This window comes from Theobroma cacao, chromosome 7 (genome assembly GCF_000208745.1).
Source record: "Theobroma cacao cultivar B97-61/B2 chromosome 7, Criollo_cocoa_genome_V2, whole genome shotgun sequence".
NCBI classification, from domain to species: Eukaryota; Viridiplantae; Streptophyta; class Magnoliopsida; order Malvales; family Malvaceae; genus Theobroma; species Theobroma cacao.
The window spans coordinates 4,163,082-4,176,186 of record NC_030856.1 but is presented as its reverse complement, the minus strand read 5'-3'; the positions used below and the strand labels follow the sequence as shown (position 1 = coordinate 4,176,186).

The following is a 13,105-nucleotide window of genomic DNA, read 5'->3' as shown; positions in this document are numbered from 1 at the left end:
TTATTGATTTTAAGTTTTAATAGAGAGCTACCTCCCATTGTAACCGAACATTTAATGTATATTGATTCTAATTTATAGAAGATGATCTATTTGTGAAATTATATAAAATTTAAAAATTACTAATAATATAAATTTAAAGAAAGCAATAAATTCCCAAATTAAAAATACAAACTTCTTAATTATGTAGCATAAAGTAACACCTTGTTTTCCTAATATTCTGACGGACTAATCTTCCCAATACAATTGAATAAAGGTGGGATTGTTCTCCACTTGGTCCTCCATGGGCAAGCTTTTTCCTCCTGTTACTTAGTAGTTCCTGCAGCCATAGCCACTACATTTGGTACAATGGAAGCAAGTAGTATGCTTTACCATTGTCACTGATATATCTAAACGAAAAAGAGAAAACCTTCATTAGCAAATTAGACACATGAACGATTTTACAAGAGATTAAAAAGGAGAAAGAATGTTTACTTTAGTAAGTAACTATTGCATTTGGGTAAGGAAATAAGGCTAGTTTCAGGATAGGAGATATATCAGATCCCTGAGAAGGAAAACTTTGCTTCATATTAACTTAATATCAGTTGAGTTTCAGGAGTAGGGAAGAAGCAGAGTTGAGCTACTGACATGTAACACAGGCTGAAACACAGCTTTTCAGGCCCCCCCAAACTAGTTTTTCTTTGACAACAACTCTCCACAAAGGCTTAGAAGTTTTCATCATAACCTGTTTCCGTGAACCCAACTCTCGAGTAGGAGTCCAATTCTGACTAAGGATTCGTTTTGATTGCACAGTGATTTATCCTGATACATTACTCACTACCTCATGCTTCTTCTTGTTAAGACAAGTGCATGGAGCCTGCAGCATTCACTTGATTGCTGTTAGACTGTGTGGTTCAACTCTATGAATCGAAAGAGACTAGCAATCTGACTAAATGCAATGATGCTCAAGTTATATTCTTTATTTGAGTAGAAAAATAGTAAGAAGAAGAAAAAAATTGTGCATCTGACCTGAATGTCAGGATTTTCCCAGTCAGGAGGCAAGCTATTGCATGACCTGGTCACTGAAGTAGTCAACTTTGCACAAGTGGTTTTCCCCCTAACATACCAGAAATTGAGCAAAAATAACATATCAGGCCACTATCCTAAAATCGGCCTTCATCTTCTGAAACCAATATTTCAACACTTCACAATATAGATCATCCTCAATTACTACAAACAGAATAAAAGGAACTGATATTAAGTATCACTTCAAAGACTATGGTTCCTTAAACCATATTTGTGAGAACATTGGTAGAATAAGAGACGTCAGCCAGAGATGAGGCATTTGTATAAACTGCAGCATATATTTATTTTGCTATGTCATCTTCAAGAAAAATGAAAAGAAACATACAAAAGAAACAACTCAGTTTTCAGGCCATATATGAAATGCAGTGCAGGAAGGAATCAGACAAGTAATCTAACCTGACAACTGTTAACCAGCTGGGCGGCTTACTTCTCATGTCAAAGTGGAGCCACGTATGCATGTTGACATGCCAAGCATAATCCTCATTTGTCCATATTAAGAAGAGATCAGGCATTATTCAGATGTCCTTGAACCTACTCTGACACCAATGTAACTGCCATACAAAGAATCCACATTAAATGAACAAATGCCACATTGGTCTGTTCCTGACAAAGCTATATGTATTTATACTTATACAAATGTAAACTCTGTTTTGTTCTGTATGGCTTTGTGCTTTTTCCTAATTATACAGTTCCCACTATAGGGTGACAGGCAGATGAGAAGTGGTAGCAAATAGAACATCATAGTTTTCTGAATAGTTTCCATACAACAAATAGTGTGTTTATACATGTAAAAGCATATGCATAGCAAAAAGCTCCTGCTGCTAAATAACTGATTAGTATAGAAAAGATCCCATTAATAGAATAAAAATGGAAAATTAATCTGTCTTGCCAAATTTTCATTTATAATATCAGAGATATATAAACTGGCCAGACAGATTGACAGTCGGTAATGTTTTCTAACAAGATATATATTCATTAAAGCAGTGTGAAGTTCATTACTAAATATAGCTTACCATATTAATTGCAGAATAGATCACTGAGTTGTGACATTTAAGGATAATGATAAACCTTGTTGGCATTACTAAATTTACATTACAAACATAATAAAACCAACACAACCACAGAATGTCCAGCTAATGAATTTGAAGGAAGACATCTTGTATTAAGATCATTCACAAGTAACAAATCTGTTTGAAGAGGCAAGTGACTGGCGGCCATCCCAATCTCCTGTGATTGCCAACAATGAAGATTTCCATCATCATGATGATAAAATTAAAGCCTTTTGTCTTCTCATCATTCACACCAATCACTTGCAACTTCCTTGTCAGGAATTTGCATATTTGTGGCAGGAAGTAGACACACATTGAACATGACTTGCATTTCTTCTTTTATAAGATCATTTATTGTTGTTCCTAATATATGTTGACAAAATCTTCACCTTTCTATAATGCATTTGAAGGAAACTAAACCTAGAAGGAAGGTTGAAAGGAAATTCAGAGTCAGGACACAAAGGAAACCAGTGGAACAATTCCGGCAATCAAGAATTCTTTGTTATGTTCTATTAATTGTCCAATTACTCACGAAACATTGATGTGATTTCCAACTTGTTTCAGCTTAAAATATGAACACAAGAATTCCTTATGTATTGATAAGACTTGCAAAAACCTTCACTTCTTTCTCTTCCCATAAGACAAAACAATTCATGTTGCTTTTTTACAGAAAATTTTTGTATAAAAATTTCTATATGATTGTCCCCTATCATTTAAAAATCTGCAATGGCATCCTTACTGTAAAACTACAAATTAAGCCATTCTAGGCTACAAGGCCTTCTCTAAAAATCTTAAGTCACAATCAACTTAGTGAAGTCTCATATTTGTCATACTTTATCAGTGATTCTTGTGGCCCTTTACTAGTCTACATTGATCCTGCTTTCTTTGCATTTAACTGCCTACAGACTAAAATTATATAGTGAAAGTGTTTGCAATCCAAATGTTGTAGTTTTACCTTTTTACCGGTACTTCTGATGAATTTTATGCTTAAGATTAAAGTTTATGCTGGACCAAGGTACAACATAAGCTATCATTTCCTTTCCAAACAGTAAGCTTCTTCTTCCAAAAACATATTGTTTGAACATGTTGTAGGATTAGGCTATTTGCAAGCTCAGTACTGACTTTGTTTTCTTTTATCTAAAAGTTTTCAAAACTAGGGATTATAAGATATACTGTTGTTTCTTTTCACAAACATATAAGATGAGAAAACCACATATTCTTGTAGGTTCTTCTAACAAACGTCAACCTTTAAATTATTTCAAAACAATCCTAGGATACTGAAAATTTAGCATAGCAAGTTTCTTGCATTAATAGTCATTTTGAGGGTTTGACTCATAACAGAATAAAGATAATTAGAAGTATTCCAGCCACAAAGGAACAGACTTCCTTGACTTATCAACATACTAGTTCGCTGCCTGATGACAACATGTGCAAAAAGAACTTCAACACCTTCCACGAAAACCACAAGATTCACACTGGTCTTTGAAGGGTAAAGTCGTTTTCAAACATCAAGCTGAGCTCTGGAAAAGAAAGCGTGAGATCTTAGGATGGTGAAACAATTTTTTAAGGACAAACATAAAATCCATAAACACATCATATATCAAGATTATAATCTTCATAGACCATCTGCTGAGAGACTATTGTTCCCTGCCCATGTTAGAAATGGTTGTACGTACTATGATGAAAGAGCTTTATCAGCACGACATTATACACAACAAATTATACTCAAAAGATTGGGACAAAAAAGATTACCCAGGGTTCAATATTTTCGAGGTAATTAGAATAAGCACTTTAAAGGTTGATGTTAGGATGAACTTGAAGAGCATATTCATGATAGATAATTTGTGGAAAAAAGGGGGACAATAAATAAAAGGCAGTAGGCAACCATTATTGCATGGTGACAGGGGAACTATTATCTGTCGTAGCAAATGCAAGCTCCATATATTGCTATTTGGACTATGTCTGGCTTCCTTGCTCCCTAGTATATGTACAACTTCATAGCCAACATGACAGGTACTTCCAGTCACTGGCCACTCACATGTCACAAGTCAAAACCATAGAAGGACTCTCTGTCATGTCTAACTGCATTTCAGGAATTGGCATTATTTTTGGAGTATTAATGTCATCATTAAGGGCCTACAGTAAAGCCAATGCTAAAGATATCCTTGATGGATTCCTTCTGATTGAAGCTGCCAAAACATTTAAGAAATGATTTATGCTATCCAATATGGAAACAGGAGTTACGGTTATAATTGTTGTTACTATTCCTATATTGCCATTAGTATCATCACTATCACCATCATAGTCATTGTTATTTGCAGCTTTGCCCTAGCGTATAGCCGATCTTTTAATGCAATGCATCAACCATCTACATATTAGAGACTTCAAGCAGATTTTTCATGCAGCACTTAATTGAGAATAAATGGACACCAGCAAATATTGCACTTACGTGGCATCATAATTTCACAGACACTAAAAAGATGAGTTAAGTAGCATGCCATACCTCTAATCTGATTTTCCAGCCTGAACCTTTTTTAGCCCCATAAACAATTTTCCATCTTCTTCTCTTTTATAAACTGTAACTGAAAATTCATCATCTCAGTCAGTACTAAGTTATAACTTGTCTGCCAGTGCAAAATAAAATGGTAATTCACAAGTGAAACAAAATAAATCTTAATACGTTTCAAAATGTTTCTTTGGTTAGACATAATAAATTATAGCTTGATGGAGTATGTTTGAAGTTCATGAAGAACCTGAACTGTCATCAGTAAATTTAGGACATAATTTTCCTACACAAATCTGATGACGTTGAAGTATCTGAAAAGTCAATCATTTAGCAAGCACAACTAAACTCAAATTTACTAATTGATTGCGACCAAATAGTAAGATAGAATAGAGAATAAGAACTACAAATATATGGTTCAATTGCCAGCTCCTTGAATAAATAAATAAACAACTTAACTTATCAAAAGGGGAAAATGAAGTATAGGTTATGCATCATTAAATACTTATGTTATGTCAGCAATTACCTGTATCACCTGGTTGCCACTGCTCCGAGATTATGTAATCTTTAAGCCCCTCAAGCACATACATCTTTCCATTAGTATTTAACCAGTAACGGTAGTAGAATTCCCAGTCATCTCCTTTTATGTCTTGCACTACAACAAAGATTCCTTGTTGTGCCGAAATATCGGGGAAATAAGCCTGTGATATTGTCTCTTTTAATACAAGAAACATTTCTATTTTTTACCAGGAGAAAATTTAAAGTACAGAATGAATATGCTGTAGCTAGAATAGATCTCAAATCTTCACATGGAAGGAAACTAATGAGGAAATTTTCACTGCCCATTCTCCTCCCCCCTTTAAAAGCAAGAAGTGCTCTATAAAAATCCATCATCATTTGATGGACATGTTATGCTGTAGCTGGATGATAAACAGAAAAAAGAGGCAGAAGAAAATCTCCCCACAAGGTATATAACAATAGATAAGATGTTACCACAGGGCTAACAGCCTCCAGTGCGGAGATTGATTTGGAAAGTTGAATGTTTTACCGTATAAAGGCCAGTATATATTGCAGATAATATGACTCAATAGTTAAGTGTAAGATATGCACAGAAAACAATAAAAATCAATAGAATATTAAATTGCAGTAAATGCAAATGCTGCAGTAAAAAAATTTTCAATCACAATCAGGTTCATTATCTTCTTACTGGACAGTAAGAAGTCCAAACACCTCTCACGCCTCTTTGAGACTCACCCCAACTGTAGAACAATCTTGATCAAGAACCTTCAGTAACCTTTCAATGCATGCCAACTTAAGAACTTCAAAAAATTTCAAATCTGCAAACACTCACCTCCGCACATCTTTTTGGTAACACAAGGCGCCCATTCCTGGCTTCAGCATCACTAGCAGTCAATGTTTTTGAAAACAAAGGAACAAGACTTGATTTTGACCTGAAACATAATTAAGGACTCACAATTTCTAATCTAAGATGTCAAGTTCAATATTAACCAGGAAATTGCATTAAGTTATATCCAGCTATATCAAGCTAAAATATAAAAGTAACATACTAAATAAATGTATACTATTTCGAATATCATATGATAAGACAACCAGATAATTCTTCAAAGGATACACTCTGCAGATTTCCTTTAGCTCCTCCAAGCTGGTCTGCGGTGAGTATCTAGATTGTACCCTAGTTTTTCTATAGACATTCTTTCGACATTTTCCTACCTTCTTTTGACAAGAATTATTGGTTCCATGAGGTGAATTCACAGAGGACTCTTCTCCAGTTTCTGATAAAGGAAATTGCGCTTGAAATGCTGCTCCAGGAATAGTTGGAGTGGCTATCTTATTAGGTGAGACATTGCATACTACAGAATCAGGTGATACAATTGGATCAATTCCTGCTTTAATTCCAGCAACATGAACGCAGGAGTCACTTTTCATACCTACTGGAAAAACAAGATAAATGACAACTTATTGCTGTGATTGTTGAAGGAGAGGATTAAGATAAAACAACTTATGCAACTTTATACGCATTCCTTGTGTGTTTGCAGGTGACAAGAATATCTAAATACTCTTCCTATCCAGAAACACTTCCCACAATCAGATGAACTTTAACTTTAGGACTGATAAAGCACATCATTTTAGCCTAAATTATGACTTAAATTGCATAAACAAAGAGGAAAAAAACCAAACAAACAAACTTGAGCAGATCTAAGACCCAGAAATTTTACAACTTCATTTGACACTGCTCCTTAAGAAAAAAGTTACCCCCACCCCCACACCAAAATGAAAACCAATGGTAAAACTTTTTTTCCTTTATGCTATCGATGTCCTTATTTCTTCTCTGCCCTTCTCTTTTATTTTGTAGTTCAGTTCGCTATGCAAAATGGTTGAGCATTAAAAATCCTTTCCTCTCCTATGAGAAATTATAAACAATCAGCATATCAGACTTCATATTTGCATGCAGACCAGTCCACCCACATCTTGAACAAACAAGAGCACTTAAAAACCTAGAGATCAACAAAATGTTTTTTTTTTTTTCAATTTCAGTTCATTCCAAAGCTAAGGTGTACAGACAGTCACCTGTAATTGCTTTCTCAGGGTCAATAGATAGCCTTTTAGCAGAGTCCATTGCATGCTGAATAGCCTGAGGGCTCCAGAAGCTTGGTGTGCATCTGTGTGGTGCCTGAAATAGAAAATGTTAATTTAAAATTTTTTCAGATTAAGGAGGAATAAGCAGAACTCAGAACTTGCAGAAACATGCCCAATATATACTCATTTAAAGTTTGAATCCATAGGTCATTCATCAATCATATTCAAAGGATGATGGCATTATAGACTAATATATTTGGTTTTTATGGACAATAGAGTTAGCACTACTCGATTAAGTTTGCGATTATGCATCCCATGCTGCTCCATTATATGCGTATTATATATTTATCAATAAGAAAATACATATAAAATGGCTAAACAACATATATAGTAATTTTCACAGGAATGTCTGGAGGACTATCTAAGTTACAACAACAAAAAAAAAAATGCAGGTTTGATAGTTGACTCCTACCAAAGCTTCATTTACGGCACACTCTGCACATTTCACACCACCAAAGTCCAGTATCGTATATGTACTGGAGGCCATAATGCATCCACAATGAATCCGCTGCAGCAAATGGGAGAAAAATTGAGCATAGTACATGCAATTTGTAGACTAAATTCAAAGGATAAATAACCTGGAGATATATCATCTAGAACGACCTGCATAACAGGGAAAAGAAAATGCAAGATAAACAAGAGTTTGCATCTTACCTTCCTACATGAAGCACAATCTCTCCAACCACTGGCTTCAGGGTGAAAAGTATCACAGAATGTTCCCTTCAAATAAGCAGAACTGAATTTGCAAAAGGACCAAGTCAGTTGTTTATGATGTGTTATGGAGGGTAAATAAACTTCAAACTTTTTCAAGCTTCGTGATATTACCTTCTGAGGTACACAAATGATGCTAAAATAAGAAGATTTAATACTGAATACCAAGTACTATTATCAACTGAAACCTAGGTACTACATGCAAACTTCTACGGACCACATGGATGCATGTACCAAAATTGAACATAAAATTCATGATGTCAATAACATAGTCTAAGCATATGTTTTCATAATCCAAAACATGAAAACGTACTAGTAAATCAATATACTTCGAGAAACAAACTGCCATCCAAAAATGACAAGCAGCACTGAAGTAAAAGGTGTCCACAAAAACCTAAGTAAACATCAACAATTTGTGCCGAAAAATAGATAAGCAACTGCAAATGAAAAAAATGCACTATGTTTCAGCCTAAAATATTTTAGTTAACATTGATATGTTTGTTATTTTCATAAATGATGTGTAGTTAGTTTTCAGTATTAAATGTCGGTGCATGTGCACACACTTACACTCTCCAATAGAGAGAGAGAGAAAGGGAAAGTATAATAAGAAAGGAAGAGTCGTTTTTGAAAAAGTAAGGGAAACAGATCAACTTACTGCCATAACTTCCAAAGCAAGAAAGTGTATGCAGCGCTACTAAAAGCAGAACAAAAACGATGTCGTTTCGTCATTTGAAGCCAAAGCAATTGCATCTCTCCACTAGCTATAACTGTAACCAGAATTGAAGTTTGACAACTCACCAAAAGATGTCAGAAAGCACGCTGAAAACGACTTTTGCTGGCTTTTTCTAGTAAGCTAAAATTTAACCAACTTATGATGTACAGCTCATCATTTATAGCGAACAGACCACACTTCTGAGACAATTTCTATAAATGTTTTAGTCCATCTTATTGCTAAATTGCATATGTAACACGGTGCCAAAAGCAATTTTGCATTCAGATTGCTAACATCTGTACTCAAGCGATAGCTGTCTAAAGACATCGAACACAGAAATTAAATCTATAGATCATATTTCCTTCTTGAAACTTATGAATCATACAATATCCGTCTCTCCCACACTTTTTTCCTCTAAGCTAAAGCATAATAATATTGACTTAAGAAGGAAAAGTTGAACATCAAAGGCCCAACACTATGAAGTTGTTCTTACTCTTCCATCAACAACCAATTCCATTTCTCCAATCAAACCAAACTTTTGATTCTTTATGATGGATATATGACTTATTACAAGGAAGAGAATAGAGATGCAACAAAAAGCTCCCATCTCTAATTATGCAAATAAGCATCTGACTCACTCACTTTAAATCACAGAGTGCTAAAATTATACTCATAAAAAGCACATTCTCTCCGATCGGATCAATTCTCATAACGCTAACTTCTTTAGATTCCGCTCGGGCCACCATTCCCATCAACAATGATGCCACCATAATGACTTCAAGTAGATATAACTTTATAGAGAAATGCAATAGCTGTTGAATGCCCAAAAATAGAAAGAACTAACCTAACATAAATTTGGATTTAACGACTGATCTCTTTCATTTGAACTAACAAAAAGGTTCTCTAGAGTCTACCTTCCTCTTTAAATACGACAAACAAACCATAATGACATCTCAAAGTATTTACTTTCTCATGTTGTGACCGTTACCAATTAGCCTCTAAGATTAAACTAAACATAAATGAACTATTTCCTGTTTTCATGACATCCTATATTGTATTATCATTTCTATAAACACTAACCCAATGCCAAAATTTGAAAAGCCATTTTAAATCAAAAATAGATTTTACAGTGTTAACACCATAAAAGAATGCATCTCTGTAAATCATAATTATTATGAAATAGTACTATTACCATCAAATACTTTCCTGATTGTTATACGGCAAACTGCTATCTGTTTGTTTGAAAAGGAAAGTGCTCAAAAAACAAAAACATTCAATTAGCAATTCAATTTATAAGAACCAATTTTGCCTTATCTTTACTAACAATTACGATTTAATTTTCCTGTGAATTGATGTTTACCATTCATAATCATCTTACAAAACTTGGTTTTTGTTTCCATTCCTTGTTTAAATTATGAAGGCACTGACAAGACACATCTCAAGAGGAAAGCTAACCATCATTTCCTGCCTTCTTGAAATGCTTGTCACAAACCAACTGTTCTGTTTACAAATTTCACAAATAAATAAATATGCAAATGAAATAGTGAGAAATTACTCCATCATAAGGAAAGAGAAGCGCACCAATGAAATTTGTCAGCGAATATAACTTATCGCAACAAAGGAATTGGATGGATGGGTTACTAAGCACGAAGATAACAGAAACAATGGCAATAAAATCAGAGCTTACTCCAAGTCTTTTGCGATACCCTATTTACAACTCATTCTAAAATCTCCTGTTCCTGTCTTTGGTAAGTGAAACTCCAACTCTTCTATGTTGCCAGTTTGACAAGAAGCAAAAGGAAGAATGTGAAGACCAAGTACAGCAGCAATCACCAGAATTTCTTGCCCATTCTTCTTCAGCTTGCACTTCAAATGTGAACGCGAAAAAGAAAGGGAAAAAAAAGGCAGAATGGACAGATGGAGGGTAACAATCATTGCAAAGAACAGTGAAGTTGATATTAAAAAGCCCCAGAACACCAGAATTACATTTGCTGATTCCATACAGAGAACTAAAACATAGCAAGAAATTCCTCTTATGACTAGAATTTAGATTAACAAAAAGAACAGGAGAACATATCAGGAGAAAGGATAGCGTATCTGAGGGATTAAAATTGGCCCCAACAATCAATAACAAAAAAGAACTCGATTGACAAAATTGTTAACTTCCCAAAATTTAGAGCAATCTAAAACGGCTTCATTCGGGGGGAGAAGTACTACGCATCAATTCCTTGAAAACCATACTTCAGCTCCAAGAAATCCATTGCAGACAATAATTTATACCATTATGCCACAAATCCTAATTTATTTTCTTCAGATAAACCAGTAGTTAACCCAGCCAATATCAAGAACTCCAACAAATCCAAAAACAAGATTAACATAAACATAAACATCGAATTAAAGCCAACAAATCAACATGAAAATTTTGTAACTTCTATCGTCCCAAAAAAAGAATTCAGCTTCATTTTTCTTCTAATCAAGTTAAAAATGCCACAATTTTATCTTTTGCAGATTGCCCCCTTATCTACTAACACAACAATTTTAACTTTCTCACACAGTGACAGTATCCTAACTCCTAAACTTTTACTCTTAGGGACAAACATGACAAAATGAAAAGCAAAAAATCAAATTTAAATAGTACTAATCATCTATCTTACTCTATAGTCAAAAAGTATTCAAATTCCGTATCTTATACTTAAAAAAAAAAACCCAAACTATAACTCGGGAGGTTGGTTGGAAATCTGCAATAACATAAGCCATGAAATCGAATTAATCTATTAAAAAATGAAAATAATGATCAAAAGAACCCAACTTGATCTAACCCAACAAAGAAAACAACATGCACATTCAGAGAAGATTAAAAAAAAGGGAAAAAAAGAAGAAAAAACAACATGCATTGGAAGAAACGAAACGAAAACAGGAACAAAGAAAGCGTAAAAAAGCTTACCCACAGCTACAGCAAAGCATGGCGAAACCGCCATTACGAAGCTGCCAACCAATGAAGAAGTTAACAGAGGGAGCTTTGCAGTGAAAGCAAAGCTTGGTAAGTGCTGAAGACGAAGAAGCCATTCTCTCTCTCTCTCTCTCTCTCGATGACAACCCCACAGACCAAAAAAGCTTCGGTTTCTTTGTTGTCTTTGGCTTTGAAATGATATGACACTGCAAAGAGTGAGGAAATAAAAGTACACAGAAAAGGACAGTTTCTTTTAGGATTGGAAACTTTTGTCAGGTTCTTTCAGCCACACTGACACCGAGATTGATACGCTCCGCATTAGCTATTGTGTACCTCTTCCTATCCTTTTCTAGAAGCCTTTGAGGGTTTTGGGACCGTCTGATTTGATCCAACGGTCGAGAATTTTTCAAGATTTTGGTTTTTTATAGTAATAATATGAGACAGAAGAGTTTGTAATTACTAATTGAATTAATTTTAATGAGTATAAAGTTACCTCGATTGATTCTCAAAACCGTTAAAATTATAGTTAAATTCGTTAAAATACCGTTAAAATTATGACGAATATGACAATATCTACATTTAAAAAAACTCAATATATTTATAAATATATAAACCATTTAATAGATACGACAAAAATCATTAAAAATATTTAAATATGATAATCAAAGAAATTTATATAGGAAGGATTAATGATATAGTTTAACAACATCCACACCTTATTGTAAAAAGAAAGGAAATAATTCAACTTCCAATTTGGTATTTCAACTTTCTTTTTCTATTATAGAAAGGAAAAACAAATTATTTAGGCAATTGGGTATAAATTATTTTGGTAACCTTGGCATTTTCCTTAGCATTTTCCTTATTGGTTATGATGATGCAGCTCAGGTAGGCAAGGTTGCAGTGGATTGTAACCTTTGAGAATTTGAAGCTTTTTAAGAGACGAAGTTGGGAGAGAGAGAGAGATTCCCCCTTGCTCTTTTAAAACAGGTGTAATCTTTCAGTTTTTCATGCAAAGATGCTTGAGGCCTGTCAGCCACATCATAATCACACTCCCCATTTGACTGGATTTATGCGTAAATCCAAGGGAGCAATGAATGATTTAACTTGGTTTGGTTACTCAAATTTATGATAGTAATCAAAGATTTTGATTTTTTCTTATAAGCATTAAAATTTTTAAACAACATGAATGAAAGAACATGTGTTTAAAAGTTATGTCATCATTACATCATCACGAACATGCATATAAAAATTACATCATCACTCGTATTACTGTTGATACATGAACGAACATGTATTTAAAAGCTATGTTATGGTCATGCCATCATGAACATGTATTTAAGAACTACATAATCATTGATATATGAAAAAAACATGTGCTATGAACATGTATTTAAGAAGTACATAATCATCCATATACGAAAAATACATGTGTGATATGAATATGTGTGTAAAAATTATGT

The 13,105-nt window shown here is 34.1% G+C and overlaps 1 protein-coding gene across 3 annotated transcripts; it reads right to left on the bottom strand.

Moving 5' to 3' along the window:
• On the bottom strand, window positions 115-11,761 carry LOC18593820 (B3 domain-containing transcription repressor VAL2). 3 transcript variants are annotated; one of them, XM_018125038.1, is made up of 13 exons: window positions 11,640-11,761; window positions 8,639-8,750; window positions 7,927-8,008; window positions 7,685-7,780; window positions 7,204-7,306; window positions 6,248-6,566; window positions 5,966-6,065; window positions 5,141-5,315; window positions 4,615-4,693; window positions 3,516-3,631; window positions 1,459-1,613; window positions 1,006-1,093; window positions 115-386 (listed from the first exon to the last, which is right to left on the bottom strand). In XM_018125038.1, the coding sequence occupies exons 1-9, from the start codon at window positions 11,671-11,673 to the stop codon at window positions 4,617-4,619; spliced, it is 1,098 nt and encodes a 365-aa protein (XP_017980527.1). In that variant the 5' UTR covers window positions 11,674-11,761; the 3' UTR covers window positions 115-386; window positions 1,006-1,093; window positions 1,459-1,613; window positions 3,516-3,631; window positions 4,615-4,616. The 3 variants fall into 3 exon arrangements, with proteins under 3 accessions (XP_017980527.1, XP_017980526.1, XP_017980528.1); XM_018125037.1 differs by lacking the exon at window positions 3,516-3,631; XM_018125039.1 differs by lacking the exons at window positions 115-386; window positions 1,006-1,093; window positions 1,459-1,613 and having other exon boundaries at window positions 3,358-3,631.